This window comes from Vidua chalybeata, chromosome 8 (assembly GCF_026979565.1).
Source record: "Vidua chalybeata isolate OUT-0048 chromosome 8, bVidCha1 merged haplotype, whole genome shotgun sequence".
Lineage (NCBI taxonomy): Eukaryota > Metazoa > Chordata > Aves > Passeriformes > Viduidae > Vidua > Vidua chalybeata.
The window spans coordinates 180,045-206,449 of record NC_071537.1 but is presented as its reverse complement, the minus strand read 5'-3'; the positions used below and the strand labels follow the sequence as shown (position 1 = coordinate 206,449).

Below are 26,405 nucleotides of genomic sequence, written 5' to 3'. Positions count from 1 at the left end.
CTCTCCGGAGCGGACCCTATCACCCGCCCGAAGCCGACGAAACGCTGCATGGGCAGCTCGGGCTGCACGTTCAGCCCCGGGTCTGTCTCCCCTCCGGGGCTGATGGGCAGTCCCACAGCGCGGGCCCGCACGCCGCAGTGACCGCGGCCCCCGGGGCTCTCCCGGCTCAGCCCGCCCGACCCCGGACGCAGCGGCTCCACTTCCCTTGCGGAGCAGCATCGGGCACCCTGCAGAAGGCTCTGGTGTCCTCGGCCCCTGGCACAGAAATGCGGGAAGAAACTCACTAAAGGAGGTTGTTAAATAATTTATTGATTTATACAAAGTCTTTCCAACACATGTGGAGACATTCTAATGTAAAATCAAGTGTCCATTTTCCTCTCGTGCTTTTTTTGGGCATTGGTTTGGTTTTTTGGTATTATTAAGCATAAAATCCAGAGGCAGGAGAAATGAAACTGCCAAAATGCTGAGGGGACAGAATGAAAGAAAACTGCCGTTTTTACACTAGAAATATACATCACAAAATCTGAAATTGCTATATACAAAGTGGCTGAGCTCAGACTTGGGACCCATAGAAAACGTAAGAAAACCTGATTGTTAGGAGCAGGAAATTAACAGGAAGGCTAAAGGAAAGAGCGGGAAACCTTACAGGGACACAAAACCCAAAAAGTTGAAAAAATTTCTCTGAAATTTACATCGATGAGAAAGAAAATAAATTCATAACTTATTCTGTAAAAAATATATACATTTCACATACATCTTAGGCTGTACAACACACCACTTCAAACACCCAGTTACACTCACCCCTGCCGCGCTGCCCGGTGCGGCCGTCGGCCCAGCGCCCTCACAGCGTATCTGAGCTGGTGCTGCAGGGGCTGACAAGGGACAGGTTTGTGGATTTGTGCTTTTTCAATAGCCTCGTGATTTTTTCATCGTCTGAGTTGGGGTCCAGGGGCTTGTTGTATTCGTCATCGTCCTCATTGTCTGAGCTTTCCTTCAGCTTCTCTGTCTCCGAGTCGTGCTTCTTCTTTGCCGAGGCCATCTCTGCTGCGTGTCTCTTCCGCCACTTGGTCCGTCTGTTCTGGAACCAAACCTGGGCACCGGCACCGGGCACAGCTCAGCCACGGCCTCGGCCCCGCCGCCGCGTCCACCCCCGCCGACCCCATCCCATCCACAACGCGGGGCTGCGGGCACTCGGAGCAGAGCCTGCACCAGGCAGAGCCCCGGACGGCTCCGGGGAAGGGGGCGTCCCGTTGGGGATACCTGCCCGGCTCTGCGGGGCTGCACGACGCTTAAATCAGCAGCTTCCTAGAACAGTCATTTGTTGAAAACAGAATACAATAGCCAGGAAAAATAAGTACTTTTGGCTTATAGTGTACCCCAACATTCAGATGCACCTGCAGGCTTCGCTAAAAAATTTGCGGGGTTACACAAGGTAAAGTTGTGCCAGTGGATGTGATCCTCGTGGAAAAGTGACCATTTAAAAAAATTACCTGCGAGGGGCTTTTTGTCGTTGTTGTGATGGGGGTTTATATTAAGTATAATGTCGATTTATTGTAATCATTTGCAGCAGAGAGCTCTAAGCACAAAACACCTAGAAATTAGCCTAAAGTCTATCCAATATTGAAATGTAACTTAAATTCTAACTGATACCCCCCAAAAAAAAAATCCTTGCTAGTAATTATCAACATGGCAGAAAGCAGCCGCGGCAGGGAGCGGGAGAGGCGGGAGCCCGCGGGACGGACCTACCTTCACCTGGCTCTCAGTCATCCCCAGGGAGTAGGCGAGCCGGGCGCGCTCCGGTCCTGCCAAGTATTTCGTCTGTTCGAAGGTTTTCTCTAAAGCGAATATCTGCTGCCCAGAGAAAGTCGGTCGAGAGTGTTTCTTCTTACCGTCCTTGTCCAAAACCATCCCCGTCTGAGCTGGAAGCGGAGAAAGAGCTGCGTCAGGGATGAACTCTGCACTGCCCCCGGCCCGCAGCCAGGCCCTGCGGAGCCGCTTCGGGTGTCCGCCGGCTCTAAAGCAGGGCTCGGTCTGGGACAGACCGGGGGCCGTGAGGACCGAGTAACCCGCACCGGGCTTTCCTGCCACCCGCCCCGTTCACCGCGCTCGTCCTCCGGCTTGGGGCCGCCCCGGCTCTGGATGCCAGGCCGCTTGCTCCCCGCGCCCTGCAAGAACCGGCCGCACTTACCGGGACAGGCGAGCCGAGGATCTCTCCAGGGAGAGCCTTGCACCACTCCCGGCCAGAAAATGGGCGGCCGTCCCGGCAGCTCCGCCAGAGGCTTCGGGTAGCGGGAGACGGCAGCGGGGCTGAAGTACATCCCGGCTGAGGCTGCCAGCCCATTGATGCGGGGTAGCCCGCCCAGAAGGTTGCTGGCACTGCCCACGGGCCGCCCCAGGATGTCGCTTATTCCGTGCGGTGTCCCCAAGGGGAGCTGCGTGTTGAGTCCGCCCAGGGCCGGTGCCTTGAAACCGGAGGGGTTCTGCAGGGCGTAGGGGAACAGGGAGGTCTTCATCTCGGCCATGTTGTGCAGCGCGGCGAGCGGCGCACTGCTAAGGACGAATGCGCTCTGGCGATTAGCATCCATCTGTCCCACCGCTAACATCTGCGGGCATCAGCGAGCGTGGGTCCTTCCCAACCGCGCCGCGGCCGCTCCGCTGGGGACCCTCGCCGGGACCGCGGCCGCGGGCGGGACGGGCTCCTCGCCCCTCGCGGGATCTCAGCGACAGCAAGTCCCGAAGTTTGCTGGGAACAGGAAAATCCCGGCGCTTGACCGCCCGCTCCCGCGGCGCGCAGCTCCGAAGTCCAGGCTGAAGAGCGACGAAAGCCGAGCCGGGGCGAAAGCCAGTCTGCGGCCAAACAGCAGAATGGGAGTCCCGGGAGAAAGAGCCCCACCGGCGGCGTGTCCCGACGGGAATACGGGCAGCGCGCTCCACGCGCGATCCGGCGGGAAGGGGATGCGGAACCTGCAGCTCCGCGCGTCGCCCCGGCCGCGTGTCCGGCGGCCGCGGGGACGCTCCGCGCCGCGCCCCGCGCGCAGATAACCGCGCGGGCACCTGCGCGCCCCGCGCCCATTGGGCGGCCGCCGCCCCGCGCCGCCAACACCGCCCAATCGGCGGGCGGCGCGCGCCTCCACCCCGATACGTCACGGCCGGACCGAGCCGTGGGAGCGCGCGGGGCTGCACGTGGCCGCGCCGCGCCCGACGGGACCCCCGGCCCCACCGCGGGGTCCGACCGGCCAGCCCGGCCCCACCGCCGGGTCCGCCAGTCCGCCCGGCCCCACCGCGGGGTCCGACCGGCCAGCCCGGCCCCACCGCCGGGTCCGCCAGTCCGCCCGGCCCCACCGCGGGGTCCGACCGGCCAGCCCGGCCCCACCGCCGGGTCCGCCAGTCCGCCCGGCCCCACCGCGGGGTCCGACCGGCCAGCCCGGCCCCACCGCCGGGTCCGCCAGTCCGCCCGGCCCCACCGCGGGGTCCGACCGGCCAGCCCGGCCCCACCGCCGGGTCCGCCAGTCCGCCCGGCCCCACCGCGGGGTCCGACCGGCCCCACCGCGGGGTCCGACCGGCCCCACCGCGGGGTCCGCCAGCCCGCCCGGCCCCGCCCCGCCGGCCGCTCTACCCCCGCCGGCCGCCAGTGGCTACATCCGGAGGCGGCGGTGCCCCCCCACTCGCCGCGTCGGGCCCCTCCCGCCGGCGCCTCATCGAACAGCCAGGCAATGAGCGCCGGGCCCCGGCGGCCGTTCTGCCCCGGAGCATTGAGGGGTAATGCCCTCCCCGATCGCTATTCTGTTGGGTAATCGGCTCCGTCTTCAGCTGCTCAGCGGCCGTTCCCTCGCGCTAGAGCCTAACGTTTTTAAAGCTGTTGTAAAAAATTATCTTACGCCCTGTGAACAACTTTGTTGTCTGTTCTGGCATCGCAAAGGCCTTCCCGTCCTTCTCGGCCTTCCCTACCTTCTCTTCCTTCCCTTCGTTCCCCCCCACCCTCCCGACCCGACGTAGGGGTATAGCCCCTGGTCTTTAAAGGGAAAAAAACTATTGTTGCATCACTGCGGAACCAAGCTCGTTCGAATAAATTGAATGACCAGAGCTATTCCTAATCGAAAGCATAATTCACTGTCAAGAAAAGAAGAATTCCGATTTGAGGCTTATACAGAAAATAATTCCAATAACTGGGTTTATAGCATGTTTTCCGCCTTGCAACTGCTTTCTCTACGGGTTTGATACATTGTTATCCAAGGAAAACATTAACCACAACAAGCGGGGAACTAAATCTTTTGAAAGTGTTCATAAAGTAAGCACGAATCGACTTGATCATATCAGAACAATTACTAAAAGCGTGGTCCTTTGGATGTAGTCATGTTTGTCGTCAGAATCGTTTGCAGGTGAACAGGGTTTCGTTTAACCTGTAACAAGACCGTAATGTCAATGTAGGTCAGCTTTGGGAAGTAATTATTCGGGTTCGTCCATGGTCTTTGTTTTCAATCGCTGGAGTTACGGGATGTAACAGTCCGTGCGTCTCGTTTTGTGCATCCTTGTAAAAAGCTTCGTGTACAAACGTGAGATTCAAAACGACGCTGCGCTAAAGAAGGTTTAATAAACGACTTCGTTGTTTTTCCCTCTGCCTATTGCAAACATCAGCAGCGGACGGAACAGTCACGGGCTTTGTAAGGAGAGCCTCATCAGCTCTGTGCAGGCTCGTTTCCGCGACGCCTGCGTGCGTTGGGAAGGGGCTGGCGATGCCACCTGCTCCCTCCGCCTCCGGCGCGGCCCCGGCTCACGGCGGCGTTGAAAGCTGCTGCAGGTGGCCGCAGACGGGGCTGATCGGCTCTTCCGGAGAGTCGTGGCTTCCGCCAGAGATCGGGGACCACCCGTCCCGGGCAGGCAGGTGCCGGCGCGCAGTCAGCCCGCGGCTCGGTCTCTGCCACCTCGTGCCTCTCCGGGGCGTAGACCGCCGGGTTTGCTCGCGTCCCGCCCGTCTGCCTGCCCCAGTGCGGTGCTAGGGGCCAGCAGCGCCTCTGCCCGCCGAGCCCGCAGATCTCGCGACTCTGAATGCCGACCCCGCGGCGCTGAGCGGCTGACGAGAGGAACACCTCCCGCTCCGCCCGGCCGGGGCCGGGTGCTGATCCAGACACGGGCAGCCGGCAGCCGCTCACCGAGGAGCGGCCCCGCCGAGACGCCGCTTTCTTGCGCGGGACCGATGGAACAAGGTAAGCGTGCGGCCTCCGCCATCCACGCTGCGGCGGGGCGAGACCGACCCCCCGTCCACCCTTGACGGGTAAGCTCGCCGCTGGGCTGCCGTGCCGCCGGGAGCAGAGGGCCGTGGCGGAGTGCAGTGTCCTCCCGCGCCTGCCGCCTGCTTCCCCGGGACATCCGAGAGTGTCCGTGCCTGTGTCCCGCCGCCGCCCCGCTCCCGCGCGGCTTCCGCCGCAGCCAGGAGCGCGCAAAACGCGACGCGCGTCGCCCCCGGCGGCCTCTGGACCGCGGTGGCCAGTGGCCCTGCAGGGGGCTGCTACCTCGGGTCTCTCGCCCATCGGCGCACGGGTCCCGGGGGCAGAGCCAAAGCCTCCCGCTCCATCTAAAGCCGCCCTCGGAATCCGGTTGACAGTTTGTATGTTATCAATGACACTTGTTGCACACCAGTGGTGCGTTTGTCCATTTCACGGACTTTCCTGAAATCTCAAACCCTCTTTTTTTCCAAGTGGAAATATGTGGGGTTTATTTCTGTAGACCCCGTGGCATGATAAATCTACTTTTGCGTCTGTTCTTCCGATGAGGTGTGGCACCGAAAGAGAAGACCACGGGCAGGCATCGCCGGGTGTCTCCGGCTCCCCGCCCGCGGGCTGCTCGCGAATCCTCTTTCCGCCCCGCCGCTCCCTCTCCCCGATGCTGTTGGGTCCCAGGCGCTGCCAGGCTGCTCCGGGGCCAAGGACTCCCCTAGCCCTTAAGCAAGCCCCGTTCCGGGTGCAAAGCTCGTTCCCCTCGGAGACGTCGCAGTGGCCGGGCAGTCATCGGGGCGACTGCACCGGCCGCTACGCGCGCCCGGGCCCCAGCCATCTGATTGCTCGCCCCTAGCCTCGGCACAGCGCCACAATCACACCCGGCAGCCTCTCGGAGTGGTGGTCTCGGTAAAATAAGTCGGGAATACCGTTCCGAAGAGGCAGCGGCTCATCGGCTGCCGGAGCGCTTGCCGTCTCCGGTGCTTCCTGTGGCCGAGCAGAAGTTACTGATGGAGGGCTTTCGGAATGTTCATTTCGGCGGAGGAGAACAGGGCCGGGCAGCGCGGTCGCCTGTCCGGGCTCCCCGCGCCCTGCCCCGCGCCCCTGCGGCCGGCCCGGCCTCCGCCGCCTCCGCGCCCTGCCGGCGCCCCCTGCCGGCAACGGGCCGGGCCACGGAGCGGTTCGTCCGCCCCGCCCGCCGGGCCCGGTCTCGGTCTCGGTCTCGGTCTCGGTCTCGGTCTCGGTCTCGTTCCCGTTCCCCCGCCGGGCCCGCTGCCGCCGCTTTTCTCCGTGCCGGATGTGTTGTGGCGGCGGTGGGACGGGGCTAAGGCGCCCGGACGGACACGAGCGCCGGGGCTCCGGGAGACTCGCGCGGCTGCCCCGGCGCTGTCCCTGCGCAGTCCCGGAGCCTGACGCGCCCGCACCGGGCCGCGGATGGTAAGACCCGCGGCACTGACGCACTCGCCAGGCGTAATTACAGGCAGGACAAAACACGAATTCCCACCGTGTGAAGTTCACGATCGTTTTGCTTTGCCCCTGACATCAGTAACATTTCTTAAAAATGGCTTAGAAACAAAACTGATATCAGTAACATCAAATTCGTCTGGGACTTAACACATTCCAACATAGGAAAAGAGGAGTATTGCAGTACGTGGACCAGAATTAAATTCTACATTACAAATAACTTCAGACAAGTTTTATTTAACCTGTTTTTTTTTGTTTGTTTGGTTGGGTTTTTTTTGTTATATATACAGCCAAAGTACCTTTTCTTGTAGCTTCTGTGCAGCTGAAAATGTCTGAGAGGTTGTGGACTAGAATAAAATAAGTCACGAATAGATTCCTCCACTGTATTATACATTATTGTAAAGTGCAGCTGTAAAGTCCATGTAAAAACAGAATAACTGAGAAAGCAGGAGCTCAGAGCAGCTCACCTCACAGGTTTCCTTTCCTGAGTTATTCTGCAGCTGATGGAGGTATCAGTGGAGGAGCGAGGGAAATGATGCTGTTGCACAGAGTTACATAGAACAGGAAAATCCACATCCTAGCCCTGTGATGATGCTGTCTGCCTGTGTTCCTGACAGTATGGATGCTGCTTCTTCACAGCCTACCTGAAAGAGATCCTTGTGTTTAAAAATGAGGGGTATTTTTGCCTAATAATGTAGTCACTAGAAAACAAAGTCATTTTAGACAAAATGATCTCTGTTGAAACATCTCAGACGATGATGTATGTTCTGAGAAAGGCCATATTTAATATTTTCCATTATGATCCTTGGCACAAAAGGTAGGAATCTGCTAATGGTGCAGAGCTGAGAGTGTTCATAGTCTGGAGCAGCAACAAGAGAAACTGGGTGACCTTGAGAACAGTGTGACAGAAATGTGAAGAAATGTAAAAATTCTGTTTCTAACTGATATCTTCCTGGGAAGCTGGTTAACTTCAGCTACCAAGGACATAGATGAGACTGCTTTTTAGTTCTTTCTAGAAAGAACAAAAACAAAAGGCTCAATATGTATCTTGTGACTCTCTGAGGTTTTAATCTCTTTATTGGGGTGGGGGGAGAGCTATATATTTAAATCCTGTCAAAATAACTTATTCATGCTGAAGACTAGAGTGAGATTTTAGGATGAGGAAGTTTTCAGTACTTCTGTGTGAATTGGTCTGCTTTGGATTTTAAGCCACAAGTTTTGAAGCTCTGGAAAACATGAATTAGGTTTAAGGAAAGCTTCTAGTGTTATAATCACCAATCATTGCTGTAAATATTGATGGAAAGTAGCATGAACATAATTTTATACATATTTTTAGGGCAAGAAATGAAACAGTATTTCTGCAGGTGAAACTTCTGAGAGATTTAAGATAAGCAATTATTAGCATTAGTTTTGTTCTCTCTGTTGTATATCTTGACAGACACACTTAACAAGGATATGGTGGGGTGGGGGTGGTTTTTTGGCTTAATGTCCTTATTAAAATGAAGGGCTTTTCTTACCCTAGTTGATCTAGGAGTCAGTTTATGTTGGACTGAATTTTTGGTGCAGCTTCCAGTAGATCACTGGTATTACTGAGATTCCCAGGACTTTGATTTTTTTTTTTTCCCTCTTTCTGGGGAAACCCTGGTTTTACCTGTCCCTTTTCTTCTGCCAATGGCTTAGATGGTTGTTAATATTAAGACCACTGAGTTTTTAGATCGTGTTAAACTTGGTGCCCACCCACCAACCCTCTCCCACTTCCCTTGTTCCTCCAATGCTATTCTTTTCCTACTTGTCTCCACTCTAATAGTTTATCCTTTTAATGAGAGAAGGCTACAAATTATTCTTTCTAAGTAAGATAAGCCCTTGTGAGCTCTATTTTATCTAACCAAGACTGGGAAGTCGTTTGCTCTTATTTGTATTAAACAGATGTATATACTTTACCGCAAGTCATTAGTGCTATAAAGAGATTGCCTTCCTATTGATAGCCTGGATGGGGGAACTCAGGAGTAAGTTGCCAATAAATAAAGAGTGTGCTTATAAGCACTATTGATTCTCTCTGAGCCACAGAGAATTGTTTTGTTAGTAAAACTCTACCTGAATATGTAAGTGAGGATAAGAAAAAAGACAGGGATTACTGAAAGCTGAGAGGACTGGGGTATGACTTGGGGTGAGAGCCTTACCTTTGTTTTTTTTTTTTTGTAAAGACAGATGACCAAAATGTGACAGCATTTTTTCTGGCCATCCTCAGAAATCTCAAGGCAATCCTTAGAAAACTGAAGGGTTAGCACAGAATTTCATATGGCACACGATTTCAGAGTGATTAGAGAGCTCCCCAAATCATGAAAGAAAATGAAAGTATCATTTGCGTAGGAAATGAAAGACTGGTGAGATTCAAATTCCTTTTGTCCTGTCTGGGTTTTGCAACAGTTTGAAAATGTTTCTCTGAGCAGTTTGGGGAATATTTCAACATATGCTGTTAGACAGCTATTAGGAGCCAATTCAGGAGCAAGTAAGAAGAGGAGCAGTGTGGTTCTGAGCTGTAGGACATCAGAGTCCATTTACTGGGAGTTGGAAAAATAGTGGATTGCTTAGGTTTATGATGCTTCCACTGTCTTGTGTGTTTCTTCCATATTCACACAGCTTGCTGAAAATAAATATTATCTGTATAGCTGTTTCCCAAGAAAGACAACAGGACAGAACTGGATGGACACTACATGGGCAAAGCTACAGTGCAATGGTGTTCTCTGTGAAGCCATGTTCGGTGGTAGGATTCCCATCATCTTCAGTGCACATATTCCATGATGTAATTTATATTTGTAAGCTGACAGGCTATTCCTTTAAGAGTATCTCAAAAGAATAACAAATTACATTATTACTCCTGCTTTGACAAATTTTTAATTGTGGTAAGTTAGAAGATTCTCCTGGTGATGTCCTGATCTTCCTCAGATTTTTTTGAAGAGGACATAAAACAATGATAAATGATGGTTATACATCAACCATTTAGTTATACGAGACAAAATATTGGAATTACCCTGACTGTGGAGCAGTAGATCGGCTAAATAATATCCATTTTATATTGTTACTCTTAGTAATAACAAAAAAAAAAAAAAATGACTGATGCACATTAAAGATATCCTGTGCCTTGAGGAAGCTGATTTCTTCAGACTAAAATGATAGTATGAATTCAGGATGTTTCAGGTTATATTACAAGTGCATCATATACTGCTTTCTTTATGCAATTTTCATCATCATTAAGACATACATGAATGTATCTAAGAAATTCTATGGTATCTGTGGTGGGTTTGGTTGGTTGGTTGGTTGATTGATTGGGGTTTGGACTCTGTTTTGGTTTTTTAAATACCTACCTAGTATTTTTTTCCAAAAAGCTCTTACAGAATTCATTACGTCTTCTGCTCTTAGGTTTTACCTTCTTTTTTAGATCTCTTTCCTTCTATTAGTTTTTGTTCTTACATTCAGTGATGATGTTATTTAAGTTTTTTTCTGGAGATTTGTTACATGTATTCCACAGTATTTAAAAATTAAAGAATGCTTTTTAATGATCAGGAGTTGTCAGAACGCTCAAGAAAAGAACCTTCATTGGGAACAAAACTGTTTATGCTGTGATTTGCCTTCCATATTCACTCAGTCTGCTAAAATTAGTATTATTTAGAGCTGTCTTTCTAGAGAAGACAGTAGGACAGAATTTAATTACACCACCTGAGGGCACTGTAATACTATTTACTTTACTTTTCAGGGCAAATACAAAAGGGTAGTGTTTGAAATTGTCCCAATTTTTCTTCCTCTTACGATTACTAGCAACTTCTAGAACAAGCATACCACTGAAATGAATCGGTATCATTAATAAAGAAAAGATGTGTTGTTGCTGGCAGGTATATTGGAAAGAAGGCCATCCTTTTCTCATGTCACTAACCTTTTTTCCTTGTTCCCATTGTAGAATGATGGTAATTTAAAATACAATGCTATTATTATTTACATGATGTGTTACTACTGTGGCAGTGATTGCTGTATAAAATAACGGAATCGTTTAGGTTTGAAAAGACCTCCAAGATCAGGGAGTCCAAGTGCTAACTTGAACTGCATGTACAAGCATTCTCCACTGAACTGTACTCCTGGGCTGCAGTTCTGGCTATTTACATTTCCTGCCTCTTCTCTGTGTGCAGAAAAGTGCAAAGCTGATGTAAAAGCACCCAATGACTGTGCTGTGTCCATGTACTTACACTGCTTATTCTACTTAGAGTCACTGACTGGTTTGGGTTGGAAGGGATCTTAAAGATCATCCAGTTCTAATGGCAGGGAGTGCCATGGGCAAGGACACCTTCCACTACACCGAGTTTTTTGGAGAATATAAAAAAGCAAGAAATAGGACCAGTGAAAACTCCCTACATGGGCACTCCTGATGTGGCTCGTTTTCTCTGTCTTGCCAAGTTACGTTCTCACTCAGCGCTTTCTACACTGCCATCTCTCTCTTTTCCTTATTCTTTACTGTTTTTCTGTCTGTTCTGTAGTAATTTGATTTCACCATCTTGTTATTTTCCCTGTTAGTGCAGGAAGAGGCTCTCCAAGTATAGTTCCAATAAGAAGGCCCTGTGCAGGTCAGGAACTCCTCTGCAGGAAGATGTGCTTTCAGAGGTCACAGCCTTTGGCACTGGTCACTCCTCCCTTCTTACAAGGAAGTGGCTGAACTCTCCCAGTTTATATTCACTTGAAATCACATGCTGAAGCCTTTCTGTTCTCTTTATACAACATGAAACACAGTGAAACCTTCATGTCAGAAACTAAATAGTATTTACAATTTTGTTAGAATAATAACCAAGTGCATTTCCACCAGAAAAATGCCTCAAAACTGTATTTTTTCAGTTTGGTCATTTCAGCAATCCAGGAATACATTCAGGGATAGTTCTATAGATAATATATTCTACAATGTCCAATTCAACTGACATAAATAATCCTTTTAATTTGTGTATGCTAATAGGATTAACAAGGGAATGATGCCGTTTCTTTTGCAGTTGAGGACAGAAGTGAATGAGCTCAGCTGTGTTTTGCATAACAGGATTTCTTAGAACACATAACAGAAAACAGAAAGTTGTGTCAGATAAAGTAGTTTAAAAATACACTGGAATAACTCATTGAGAAATTATCCCATATTAAAGAAAAATGAAAGTAAAAAAAGAATTTTAAAAGCTTTATTTAAAGATGACTCTACCTTTAAAAGGCATGGTATGAACCCTGTATTGGGGACAGGAACAGATATGTAGTTATTTAAGAGATCTTAGCTCTTCCAATAAAGCAATTCCAATAAAACAGAAAAAGACAAGGATATCCTCTGTAACTCTAGTCCTGTTGGTTTGTATGTCTTAACTTGTCTTTACAGATACTTAAGTCTCTTGAAACAGTGAGATTTTCCTTCCTTGAAATCTGATCACTTTAATACATTATTTTTTTTTTTTTACATTAAGGCCATCAATATGAAATATATTTGAAATATATTCCTGAAATCTGACCAGGAAGTTAGTTTTTGCTCTAGTGAGAGACTGAATTACTTTGGAGAGTATATGTGCTGTGTTTAACAGCAAGTGTTTATGAATGAAACAGATGTTTAGGCAGCTTTATTTCTAGCAGATTTTTTTTATATGTCATATAAGCAAACATTTTCCAGTGATTTTCTGTCAGCATGGAATGTAACTTTTTTGCATATGTACACTCTGTATGTGAAATTGTGAGGCTTAACTTTACTTTCACACATTCTAATGTGCACTTTCTATCCTCTCACATGCCAAGTTATCAATACTTTTTTTTTTCCCTTTCTGGCATTAATTTTTGCTCATTTGACATCCAATTTGCCACATGAATTATGACAGTAATCCTTTCTTCTGTGCTGTTGCTTCACTTTATTCTACACTATATATTCTGGTTTTCTGAGGTCATTCTTCTCCCCCACTGCCCCTTGTTTTGGTAATGAAAGATAGGATTTATTTATACTGATTAAAATCATTCTGAATGATTTTATGAATTGCAAAAATTAAATTTATCTTGTAACCGCTTATGCAGAACATAAGGACTTTTTATTTGTTGATGATATAGAAAAACTCTGTATGAAGTCACATTTGGAAGGAACAAAATTACTAACAAGATCTGTCCCTGGAACAGGGGTTAAAAGACTAAGAAGCAGTACTTATAAGATCTCATGGAAAGAAGGGTTCAAAATTACCTTCTCAAAGGGAGAAAAGATTGTGGAAAGATATTATAGTTGTTTCTTTCCAAACACAAACATTTAGAAAATGTCTACTTCAATAGGAAAGATAATTAGAATGGTAAATTAGACATCTGTAAATGTGAAGAAGACAGAAAACATCATGCATTTTGAAGGTGAAACCCTTTTTTTTTCCTGTAAAGACAATATTTCTCTTGAAGTACATATATCTTAATTTATCCACAGAATAGTCAGGCAGAAGGCAGAATGAGATGTGCTTAGTTCTTGCCTGTTAGTGCAGTTAATGCAGAAATGCCTTGCTCATTGTATGCACAGCCAGCTGAATGGAGGGCAGAGCCCTGTGCTATCAAAGGTTCCTCCTGTCAAGGACTGCAAGCCTGCCCGTCCACCCCGGGCAGCCCTAGCCGGAGTCCCATGACCATGTTAATGCCAAATCAGAGCAGAGAAAAGCTGCTTGCTACTCATTTATCAAGTTGCATAATGTGGTGATTTTTTTCCATGCATAAAGAAGCTTACTTTGTGCTGGATCTCAGTGTTACCCTGACTGTTCTGACTCTTCTTCTCAGCCTGTGCTTTTTGCATTTTCCTATGATTATATAGGAAAACTATGTACTGGGGTGTAATTCTTCTGGTAGAGAAGTCAACAAGATCAGGGCAGCTGTCTTTGTGCACTGCCTTTCACTATGGCAAATTCATAGTCAGTCCACCCTGCTTCCTTGCCTGAGAAAGCCTCATCTCCTCTCTCAACACTCTTCCTTTGCTTTTCTCTCCAAAGCACTGAGTATCAGAGGTGTTATGGGATTTCACACACAGGATGTCTCAGGCAGTCTAAGTTTATCTGCAAAAGATCTGCCTATGCTCTGGAGCAGTCTGTGCAATTTCTGCTGTTTTGAATCTGAAGGACTGCTTAGCAAACTTCTATCAGAAGTTTCACAGTCCCTGGGTCTCCAGGCTGGTGACCACCTGTGTGAAGCTCTGGCAGTCCCTCCCCAGGCTGGTGACCAGCTGTGAGAAGCTCTGGCAGTCCCTCCCCAGCTGTGAGAAGCTCTGGCAGTCCCTCCCCAGGCTGCATCATTCTGCTGGGCTAGAAGGGAGTGTTGCAATGGCAGCGTTCCCACAGCACAAGGAGAAGGTGCTGGCACTGGTCCTTCTGTGTATCCTTACCACTTCTCTTCACCCCCTCTTTGCCCTGATTTAGTGGCATTCACTTTTGGTGATAGAATTTAATGGCATTTGGATCAGTAGAAGCCTTCATTTAATGGGCTGCAAGATATGCAAACTTTTTATTTAGAGCTGCAATAGATACTGTTGTTTAAAAACCCTGAGCACTCTGAAGCGTACAGGGACATGTATCTGTGACATTTAAGCTAGGAATAAGAGAGTTGCTGAACTGAGAAATGATTGTTCTTTTTTCATAGAGCTTTGTGTATGATGAACTGACATATGGCTTGGTTTATACAGGACCTAAAACTCTCTTAAAGTAGTATCTCAGAACATTTTACTTTCTTCCCATAAATTCTCCACAATAAATGTTCTATTTCAGTACAAATACAAAAATAAAATTTATTAGGAAAAACCCAATTCAGATGGGCAAGAGAGTGCATAAATGATCTTATGTCATCAGAAAAATCCAATCATAGGCAATTATGAGCTCTATTGACACTGGAGGAAACAGGTTATGTGGATGATAACTTCTGGTGCGTCTCAAAAGGAAGTGCTCCAGAGATATTTCCATGTTCATTAAAGCACCTGCAAGTGTATTCAGTTTGCAGAAATTGAACTTACATTCAGATCAGCCCTACTTGGGGAAATCAAGAGACTGAAAATAATTATTTACTGATAGGGCAGAAGAAATAAAAAAACCCTTTAATTTTTCAAATTTCAGACTGTTTTTTTCAAAGTTAGCAGAAAGAGATATAAATGTTTTATGTAGGCTCTTGAATAATCTTTATAATATCCAAAATTACTATTTAGAGCAGAAGCACATATTAAGTCATGTCAGATCAAGTCAGGGTCAGCTCTTAAAATCCATATTTGTAATGAACTTTAAGTAATGCCTCAGTTCTTACTATTCTGTAAAATTCCATCAGTTTAATCAGAGGCTGGATTACATGTTAAGCAACAAACTGACAAATTCTGCCAGCAAAATGATACAGCACATACAGTTCTTCCTGTCAGCAATGTGCAGTCAGGTCTTTTCACCAGCTACCTACCCGGGCTACAGGAATTGTTTTGGGTAAAGATGGATTCAGTTGTTGGTGTGACGCAAAAAAACTTGGCTGTTTTTGTTTCTGTTGATGCTGAATTTCAGTTTTTAATATTGTAATTATATTTAGTAGGCTTTCAGAACATTTTTCACTCATCAGCTGATCTAAGAAAGCAAGACTGAGCTAAAAGAAATGCATTTTGGGGCTAGAAATTAGCAGCAGAACTTCACTAAATATGACATGTATATAATGAGACCCTGTGTGTATATTGCACATATCACTACAGCCAGATGTAGGTTATCTTTACATCAGTCATTATAAATGCCTCTGAGCAAGTGAAATATTTAGAACATTTATTTTCATTTATTGGTTATCTGAGATAGTCAGGTTGATTAAGAAAAAAATAACTGCTTTGCAAAGAGACAGTGAGATCTAATCGTCTGCAGCTAGAGGAAAGGAGTGCCTAGGTCTGGTTTTTGCTCCCTGCTGGTTCCACGTGTGGCCTTATCTGTTGGTTTTTCAAGGTCTGTAGAGAAAAGTTCATCTTTGGAGAATTCTTTGGGAACCACCCGATGAGAAGGGTCAGTACAATGTCAAACATCACATTATTTTGATTTCAACATTTACAGTCACTTTTCCCAAATTCCTGTAAGCTCTCTTGCTCACCACGGACAACTCCCTCTCTCCAGGTAGCCTTTCTTTCTAAAGTGCTGGAAGTGTGGGAGGCTTCCAAGCAAACACTGATTTTTTTCCCGACTGAGTAGGGCGGAGCTGAGGGGTATTTCAGCACTACTGGCTGCTGCAGGAGAAGGAAAGCTGCTACAGATACAAGGCACAGCTGCAGTGAGAGGGAGGCAGTGGGCAGAGAGGGGCAGAAGTTGCTCTAGTTGCTCTAAGAGGGGCTCTAAGTTGCTCAAAATAATTTTCTTGCTAATCCCTCCTCCCACATTTGCTCTGCAGCACTAAACTTTCCTCCAACTGAAACATTTTTTTCCTCAGTTATTATTGGAGAGCAGAAGGAGGGGGAGTTTGTTCACACTTCTGTTGGAGAGAGCAAACATCTCCTTTTAATCCTGGATATTATTTACAGAGTTGAAAGTCCTATATTATATTATATTATATTATATTATATTATATTATATTATATTATATTTGCTACTGAACAAAGGAATGGATGCATTCAGAGTATTTGAAAATGGGTCGCTCTTGCCCAGTTACTCTGCTCCTGCCAGATGGGATCCCTTCCGTCGTCCCTTGGACTCCATCCAGCCCTGGCAATTCAGGCTTCTGGCAGCAGTAATGTTGTTGGTGACCTCCCTGTCACTTGCTGAGAACCTGGCTGTAATCCTGGTAACTTTTAAGTTCAAGCAATTGAGACAACCCATCAATTATATTATAGTCAATTTGTCTGTGGCTGATTTCCTGGTCTCACTGACTGGTGGTACCATCAGCTTTTTAACAAATCTAAAAGGTTATTTTTTTATGGGATACTGGGCTTGTGTATTGGAAGGATTTGCTGTCACATTTTTTGGTAAGCTTGATTTTGTTTGTAGTTGTATGTTCTTTTCCTTCAACTTCCTTCAATGTATTCTACTGCAGCTTCCTAAGTCACTGACTTTGCATGCCTTTTTATTCACTGGTATTTTCCCCTGTTACATAAATTCTGTAGTGGAGAGTGAAAAATATATCTCTCTATCCCTGTCATATACATGGCCTGTTGCATGTGTACTGATCATCAAATATGTGTCATAGAATGAGGAAAAGCTTTCCAATAGAGTAGCAGTGTTACGGGGCTTATGGTAAAACAATTTCAGCAAAAAAGTCGTTATACATAGCTATTTTCAATATTTGTATTTAAGTGTGTGCATATATAAATAAGAGAGAGAGAAAAAGAGTGAGTGGCTGCCCATAAATTGTGGAAAACCTCAGGGCAGGGAACATCTTGTGTTCTCTGTCCTCCAGGGGCTCTGAGGAGCAGGGACATACCTGTAACAGTCAGTCCACACTTCAACATATTTTTGTGATTTTTTTTCATGGCTTTCTTCACTTACGACCAAAAAATATTAGAAGTACTCTAAGAGGAAAAATCCTCACCACACAGTACCCCGTGTAAATACACTTCTGCAGAGTAAATGGGATACTCATTTAGAACAGGGCTTCTACTCATTTGAGACAGACACTTATTCCTGCATCCTGTCCCTGTCTCTGAAGCTGCATGAAGACAGCCAGTAATACTTGTCCCTGCTCTAAATCACACAGTGCTGATCCTCAGCCTGAAAAGGAGTCCCACAGATGCTCTCTACCTGTTTAAGCTAGACAGAGGGAATGTTGCTGAGGGACAATGCTTCTACATCAGTTTGTGGCATGTAAGCCGTGTCCTATGGAGAAAGATCAGGCTATTTCAAGATTTTGGTGTCCCACCAGGTAATACGTGCCTAAATTGATAATTTGATGTTGTGGACAGCTGTCTGCAGGTTGGAGTTTTATGATAGCCTGAAATAATTTTTTCAAAGATAATGTTTTGAAGATTTTAGTAAATTAATTTGGATGCTATGCATAATTTACAGCTTTTCAGTGTAGAACTAAAAGTGCAAGTCCTAGTCACTTAACTGGCCTGATTAGCTGCTTGGTTTTGTAGCACTCATACTTTAGACTGCAAACTGGACAAACATGAAATTCTTATGCTCTTCATTAGTAATAGAATAATGCACATAAATTGCCTATCCTTTCATAACTGGTGTTGATAGAAAAGGTGTCTGATGTTGTGGGTAGTCAAAGAGTGTAACTGGTTGCCCAGAATGGTTGCGGAGTCTTCATCTCCAAAGATACTCAAAACCCAGCTGGACTTGGTCCTGAACAACCTGCTAGATGGACAGTGCTTGAGGGGGCGTGAAGACCTCCAGAGATGCTTTTCAAAATAAACAGTTCAGGGATTCTGTAATTTGGGATGGTGTTTGCTTTTCAGCTGTCTACCCAAATTTGATGTTGACTGTTCTCTTGCTACAGGCATTGTAGCTCTCTGGTCTCTTGCTCTGCTGGCTTTTGAGCGGTACGTTGTGATCTGCCGCCCGCTGAGAAATGCACGCTTGAGGGGGAAGCATGCAGCTCTAGGTATTGTCTTTGTCTGGAGTTTTTCCTTCATTTGGACCATTCTACCAACAACTGGTTGGAGCAGTTACACCACCAGTAAGATCGGGACTACTTGTGAGCCTAACTGGTAAGGCCACTCTCACAGAGTATGGTAAGAAACTTGCAGTTCATGATGCCTCAGGGCCAGGAATATAAAGGAAAGGGTTAAAGATGATGTAAATCTCTGGAAAAAAAAAACAGATGTAAAGAAAGTTGTAATAAAACTGATCAAAATTTTCTGTGATCTTTCTAAAACAAAAATTTCTAAAGGGCGGAGCCTCCATCTCTAATGAAAATAATCACGCTAGACCTTGTGCTTTTTGTCAGGAGTCAGAGATAGATTTTTTTCAGAAGGCTGGACAAAGCTCTGAGCCAGCTAGTCTGACCCCACAGCTGGCTCTACTTGGAGCAGGTGGTTGTACTACATGTCCCTTCCCACGTAATCGGCCCCACAGTTCTTTCATATTGTACCTGTAGTTGTAGGATCCTCTCCCAGCCCCTGGCAGGGAGATGGCCCGGGGCTCCATCTGGGGATATGACTAGAGCTGAAAAGGGGCATGTTGAATAAAAACGTTTGACAAAAATACTAGTGACTCTTTGAAAAGAAAGATTAATAGTCCAAGAAAATAATAAGAACATGCAGTAGTAATACATACAAAGGTATTTTGTATTTTATACAGGTACTCAGGAGCTTATGCTGACCGTACATACATTATTACCTTCTTCACCACCTGTTTTATAGTACCCTTATTGGTTATTTTGGTATCCTATGGAAAACTGGTGCGGAAGTTAAAAAAGGTAAGAAGAAGCACCCATAAGTAAACTTTTAAAATGTGTATGCATGCAAAAGTTTGGAATTACTGTGTTTGATTTTCTATAAAGATCAGACAGGTCAGATTTGCAGGCAGAAAACACACTCAGTTATATCCCTTGTTATATATTTACCCTTACACACAGAAATTCATGCTATGGTTAGAAGTGATGTTTTAAAGTGTGGAGTTCACATCACTTATCAGTACATCTCATTAGTCAAACATCATACAAGTGAAAGAATGTCTACCTCATAAATAAACAGAATGATCCAGTACTGCTTTATTCACAATTATGCTTCAATTCAGTGATATTTCATAAGACTCAAAACAGGCAAATTAGAATGCGGCTTAAAATTACTGCAGTTGTAAATTTTAAGAGTGCTGCTTACTACTTAGTAATATGCTCAAAATAAGATGTAGCCTTTGTAAATAATGCAATGCTGTTTAATAAAAAAATTGTCTAGGAATATTTAAAAGACTTAAGAAATGCTTTTGAATTTTCATTAATGGTTGTGTTGACCTGATCCAAAGAGGAAGCTGCAAAAAGAGACAAAGAAGACAATATAACAGGAAATTCCTAATTGGTCCAGGATTTGGGGACAATATTTTTGAACAATATTAATATTTCTATTTACTGCAATGCTCTGAAAAGCCAGTACCTGCAACACATTCTGTAAATCTATTTTGAATTGCCATATGATTGTATCTCACAACTAAGCTCATTTTCAAAAATCTGATTACAGTGAACAGAGAGATTCAAGCACCAGAACTGGTGTCTTGATGTTCCTAACCATCCCTCTTCATGCATTTTGTCCCACATTTGTCACAGTGCAGGCTTGTTCCTGAGTGGAATAATCTGCCAGTCCCTCAGTCCCAGTGACCCCAGCTTTACAATGCCAATTGTAGCTTTCACTGCAACATCAAAGTTGATGAAAGAAATTAGTCTTCAGGAAAATAACAAATTAGTAGTTTACAATAGAGGTAAATTATAATGGCAGTATTCCTTTATTTGGAAGATAAGGCACCAGTATGTTTTTCTTTATAAGTATTTAGAGAGAAAGGAAAAGCTATATGTGAAAAAGAAAACCAGGCTGTTATGAAACAAAGATGAAATCTTTGAAACTGCAATAAAGGAGATTGTGTTCCTTTTCCAAGGGACTGCAATTCTGCTGAAAGGGAGGCTGGGCCGCTCTCTGTGTAGAAACAACATACATTAAAAAAATGCAACAGAAATCTCATATATTGGCAGGGACTATCTTATCAGTACCAAACAGAGCCTTTGTTAATGCCTAGTAACTTGCAGTTATTGTAACAATCTGTTGTTGTTGTTATTATTGTTGATATGTTGTTGCTATATTTATATCTGGCAAAAACTGATGTGAATTGAAACTTTCTACAGAGGTGAGGACATTGCCCTTCCTAGGAGGTGCATCAATACCTCTTTAAGCACAAACGTTGAATTCTTTGAGTGCAGTTCAAAAGTATTCGGGAAAATGTCTCCACAGAATTCTAACATTACTGCAGGAAGTTAAAAGGCCATGTTATGCAAACAAATCTTATTTTATTAAAAATAATTGCAAGACCTGGTATCAGGTTTTTCTGGAGCCATACAGAGTTATTAATTATTTCTCATGTAAAATAACATTTCATAACAGCACCTTGTTTTGCTAAGTCATCAGAAACCAAACAGGGATGTTTCCCAGAAAGACACTGACATCAACTAATCTCTGTATCAACCTCTATGCTTAAGCTTCTTGCATGACCACTGAGGAAAAGAGGGAGAGCATTCCTACTAAATGCCTCAATCCCACTTTAATTCTGACATCATTAGATTGTAAATGCTCTTCCGGGGAAGGCCATAAAGCACCACTGAGCCAGACAGACTCCCCCGGTGTGAATTTGCCCCTCGGTGAGGAGGTAGCACAGCCTCAGCCGTGTGCTGACTGTAATACCCATGCCAGACACCAGCTGTCTGCAAAAGCTACCTGGAATAGAAAGTGCTTGAATTCAGCTCACTATCTGCTTATGACATGATGTCCTTCTTTTTCACTTTGACAATAAAAATATAAAGATACTTAAGCAAAGGAAAATTTACTAATGCTGGTACATGGTAGTTCATGTCTCTCAGCAGTAACTTTGGCACCCATCCCTCTGTGCTGCTGCACTTGGGAAGAGCAGGTCCTTCCTTCTAATGTGGCAGCTAGACAGCTCACTGAAGTCACTGGTTGGACACCTTGTTGTTTGTTTTTTAGAATCTTTTCTGTTTTCTTAAAAGGTGTCAGATGCACAAGGCAGGCTGGGAACTACCAGGAGACCTGAAAGACAAGTGACTAGAATGGTTGTTTTTATGATCGTTGCCTTTCTAATCTGCTGGATGCCATACGCTACCTTTTCTATCCTAGTCACTGCATATCCCTCCATTGAGCTGGATCCTTGTCTGGCAGCAATTCCGGCCTTCTTTTCCAAAACAGCTACCGTTTATAATCCAGTTATTTATGTCTTTATGAACAAACAGGTACTGTATGCTCTCAGAGTGTCTCTAACACTCATATTTTGCTGTTTTGTCTTGCTTTATAATGAATTATTTCTACCTACCTATGTGTTAGCTAACAAGCATTACAATATCCAGCATTTAGAATGAAAAAATAATCTGCCTGGTGGAAGATAGTGTAAACCTCTGAGCATTATTGAAATATAAATGTTAATAATTATTAGGTTTAGATATTATAAAGGAAAATCAGCCCTTAGGAAACATGAGTTAGCTTCCTGCATGAAAATTATGTTCTCAAGACTGTCCCAGTATATTTCAATAATGCTTTAAGAATGCAACACCATTAAGTTGATCCTGAGGTGGGGTGCACATTTTCAAAGCTTGAATTTGTCTTGGGAAAATGAGGCATTTGTGGTTTATGTGCAGGGGAGTAGAAGTATTGCACATGCCCATTTGATAGGGAGCTTTTTTCTCTGGAATGAGGGCAGAGGATTGGATGCAGAAAAAAAAAATTGACATGGGGATGAACTAGAGTGCCATGTGCTCACAGTGATAACAGGAATGATAATAAGCATGGGCAGATTTCTGCAATGAATAAAGCAACTGAGAGTGGTGGCATCAAGCACATAAATTAAATTAAGAAAAACAGTTAAGTAACTGTTGAATAAAAATTGGTGAATTTATTTATCCAGTCCTGCAGAGAGAGCTATTGCTTATCTCACATCCTGTGGACAGCACCCTGAACTCCCAAACCATGTAGATGTGTGCTATACTTTACCCTGTTTGTGGATGAGAACAACAAAAACCCATCTTTGAGTAGCCAGGAATTTAGTATATGAAAACATGAGTCTAGAGAAATGACCAATTATGTCCATTAGATATGAATAGCAAGAAGCAGAAAATTTATTTTCTAGGTTAAGATTGGCTCTTTTCAAAACAGTTAATTTTTAGGTTTAGAGTTCTTCGTGGTGGCATAGGCAAACCTATTTTATAGGGTTATTTTTTTATATTCCAAACTGATTCATAAGAGAATTTCCAAGACTTTAGCTAATATGCAGATTGATTTATAGAATTGTTTTTACATTTCTTATGTGTTTTGACTGATCTCCTGTTTTTTCACATTTTAGTTCAGGCAGTGTCTGATTCAAATGTTCAGTTGCAGTGCCATAGGAACTGCAGAGTCCAACATGAACCTGACTTCAGAGAGAGCAGCGCTACCGCAGGACAGAAGAGGCAGCGAGAGGGCCCCCATGGCAGTTCATAGTACCATTTCTAAGAGGAAAACTGGAGATGAACACAGAAGCCGACAACCTTTGGCTCTGTTGACAGCTTCAGAAAACAAAAAGTGTCCCATGTAGAGCGGGAGATGGATCATTAATGCAATGCTACAGTGTATTTCATTGTTACGATCACCTAGGATAAAGATTTGTTGTCGCTGGTGTCACTGTGGTCCTGTGGACACCAGCTTTGAGATCCCAGGCTCCTCAGTGCGGGTAAGAGCTGCTTGGCTCTACGGGTGCAGTCAAACACCCAGCCATAAGGTGAGTCCCTTCCTCCACTGCATTTCTCTCAAACACCCAGCCATAAGGTGAGTCCCTTCCTCCACTGCATTTCTCTCAAATACCCAGCCATAAGGTGAGTCCCTTCCTCCACTGCATTTCTCTTCCCAATCCACAATCAACTTGCAGCAGGTTGTGGCACCACACTACTGTGTGCCTCTCTCCCTCCACTCCTTAAGTGTCTGTTTCTGTTTAAGTCACATCCTCACTGCTTTAATTGGGCTGCTGATTCCAGAATAAATTATTAGCTTGTTACTACACCTCTGTTTTCAGAAGCAAGGACTATAACACCAATACTGCTTCTGTAAACAGTGAAAGCTAATGGAAATTGCCAGCTTTCTGTGTTGGTATTCCAGCTCATATTTAATTCACACAATGAAGTGCAACAATATATTTAGCTTTAGTGGAATGTCACTTGCACATGAAAAGCCAAACCAGGTTATGAGTGTAATAAAGACAGACTTCTGTTCTACAAAGTGTTTGGGATCATTGTATGAAATATTGCCAAGAACTAAGCTTGTGCTAAGGCACATTGGAATTTTAATCCTGTATAAAATCCATCTTTAATTGAATGCATTTTAGGAGAAAAGGCAATGTATTTAAATGCTTTAGGATAGAAAACCATTATTTCTAGAGAAGACATTAGAACAATGCCAGCTGGAGCAAATAATGTTCCATAATGGTATAGAGAAGCTACACTAGCTCCATCCTGTACAGGCCTTAGCTATAGAAATGTGATATGGAATGAATCATACATGGTTCAGTTTTACTTCCAAAAACTAGAATTATTTCACACAGAATAAAGACATTTTGTTTCTATCAGATTTTTTTTCTGCTTTCTGTTAAGTTAATGTTTGAAAAACTATATTGCCTTGAAAAAGAGTGGGACTACCTGAGATACCTGTGGTCAAAGCTAGTCCCTAAGCAGTGCCTTGCTGACGGAAATCAGGAACTATTCCTGCAGCTGCTGGAGATGCTGGAGGGTCAGGAAAAGATAACACAGACATCCAGCACAAAGCATATCCTGAAAGCCTGGTATGTTGCAGGGGCTGGTTTCTGTGTGACTCCCCTGCTCGTGAGGAGGTGAGCTGTAGCTACCTGCTGTAGCTACCTGCTGAGGCACAGGAGTGAGTCCCTGAGCCACTCTGGCCTTGGCAAGCCCAGGGAACTGCTTGGCCATCTGTTCCTGCTTGTGCCCCTCACAGCACTCACACCCATGGACAGTCATGCTCTTTGTTTTGCATCTTACAAAAGCCCTTTGGACCTTTTCTACAAGGTGTCCTTTGTAGAAGAGGAAGAGAGGTTAGGAAGCATCAGATCCTTTTCTGTCTTCTGATTAGAAGGATGTTCAGATTCCATTGCCCTGATTTCATTTTGGGATTGTAAGATCTAAAAGAGAGGAGTTAGTCTACTAATAAAATGAGCTGCACATCTGAGAACTCACTGCAAAAGACTGCACAGTCTTCCTATTCATCTCACAAAATTTCATGAGGTGACTGCCTTACAGAGTGTAATTTTGGCTTGAGCTTTTGCAGAGCTCAATCTTAAACACAAATGTTGATCCTTATTCTGACAGGCACATTCTTTACCATTCTTTAATCCTGTGTTACCTGTAGCAGAACAATAAACAGATGTATATGTCTTTTTAAAATGTTTTGGAAATACTGTGAGATAGGAAGACTATGGTATTCAGTTATTAATTCTATGCACCTTTTTGTGCTCATTAGTCCATTAAAACAGCCAGATATGATTTGAAAGTGAAAATTCTTGCATTTAAGACTCAGATATTCTATTCCAAGGATATATTGACCTAGGTTAATCACAAGTTAATGGTATTACATATATTAAATCATGAAGAATTGGCAGAAGTGCTAGTGTTTAATTAAAAGCAACAGAATTATTTTATCTCCAGAGAAGGTGAGGATATGTAAAGTATATCTCTGTAGTACAAAATAAAGCAACAAAAATTAAGTATTTGCAAAGAAAAAAAAAAAACAATGTAAAAATGCATGGAAATAATGTAAAAATGTATGGAAAGCAATAGAAAACAGCAAGCTGTCTATATGAGATGTACCAATCTCTGATAGAAACAAGGAATAATAGAATCAGTGGGTTTTTTCATCTTAAAACATCTTCAGTAATGCTTTTCAGGAGGATGATACCTTTTTTCCTACTTACTGGTCAGAAAGTACATTTTTAAAAGTGTGAACACCTTGACACATTGTCATGGTGGGCCATCCAGAACAGTATCAGCCCAGGAGCAAAATATTACAGGGCTCCCAGGAGCTGGTTGTTAAGTCTTTCAATGTAACACAATTAAAAAAAAAAAAATTACAAACAAAACTAGGGGTTCAGAGTTGTGCACAGTGATTAAAGGGACACATTTTTTCAGTATGTGGTAAGGGCATGACATGAACATTTTACCATATACAAAAAGTAATTTAGGCAATGGATAGTTTTAAGACCTTAAGATTTCATTAATAAAATGTGTTAACACTGCCGAAGTCAGCTTGCTTACACTTGATTGGGAGCTAATAAACAGCATCTTGTGTCCTTGAATTTTCATTTTGCCACCAAGAGTATGCCTAGCAATCACATTCCTTAAAAAAAAATTTGTAGCATTTTCTATTGTTTGCAAAATTAGCATCATAACACTACACCACTTTCTGCTTTGTGATCATTGCATCTTAATGATGTAACCTGGAGAAAGATACTGCCCTTCCTACAAATCTTCCATGGCATAGGGGGATAATTGCTTTGTGTTTTTTCTTAAAAATATCAGCAATACTTCATCAATCTACTTGTTTGTAATGGAAATAGGGGGGTTTTTTGTTTGGTTGGTTTTTTTTTAATATAAATGATGGTTGTCATAAATGTTACTGTTGTGTTATTGAGGTCATGTTGGTTCCTTTGGGATAACAATAAGAAAAGCACCAACACTGAAGCCTAGCTAAATGATTCACTGAGTGAAAACCAGAAATTATAGAAAAGATAACAGCAATCTTCGGACCTTTCTGGTGCTGGAAACCTCTTGTTTCAGCATGAAATTAATCTCTCTTTTTAGGTCATTATATGCTACCCAGACCCTATCCAGGATGAAGTATTCCAACCTTGTTCTTGACATCTTTATGGTATGTCCAAGTGAACAGAGTTGCCCATCTTGTGCCTGTGCAATGCTGCACTTTCTAGTTGGCACACCATGGTCCTCTCTCACTAGGAATGAGCCCATACAGGTGCATTTTTAAGGCAAGTGAATCCTCTCACGGCATGTGCACAGGGTATGGAGTGGTCACTTGAG

At 44.5% G+C, this 26,405-nt stretch overlaps 2 protein-coding genes across 2 annotated transcripts; one reads left to right on the top strand and one right to left on the bottom strand.

Annotated features, from left to right (window-relative positions):
* Positions 1 to 289: 289 nt before the first annotated feature.
* Positions 290 to 3,005, bottom strand: NKX6-2 (NK6 homeobox 2). The gene is made up of 3 exons (XM_053949170.1): positions 2,189 to 3,005; positions 1,747 to 1,919; positions 290 to 1,090 (listed from the first exon to the last, which is right to left on the bottom strand). Exons 1-3 carry the CDS (start codon positions 2,601 to 2,603, stop codon positions 842 to 844), a joined length of 837 nt encoding a protein of 278 aa, XP_053805145.1. The 5' UTR covers positions 2,604 to 3,005; the 3' UTR covers positions 290 to 841.
* On the top strand, positions 2,866 to 23,900 carry LOC128791501 (basic proline-rich protein-like). Its single transcript, XM_053949222.1, has 8 exons — positions 2,866 to 2,920; positions 2,971 to 3,790; positions 4,636 to 4,711; positions 4,799 to 5,204; positions 18,123 to 18,333; positions 18,926 to 19,043; positions 21,333 to 21,572; positions 22,676 to 23,900. Exons 1-8 carry the CDS (start codon positions 2,866 to 2,868, stop codon positions 22,904 to 22,906), a joined length of 2,157 nt encoding a protein of 718 aa, XP_053805197.1. The 3' UTR covers positions 22,907 to 23,900.
* The last annotated feature ends 2,505 nt before the right edge of the window (positions 23,901 to 26,405 follow it).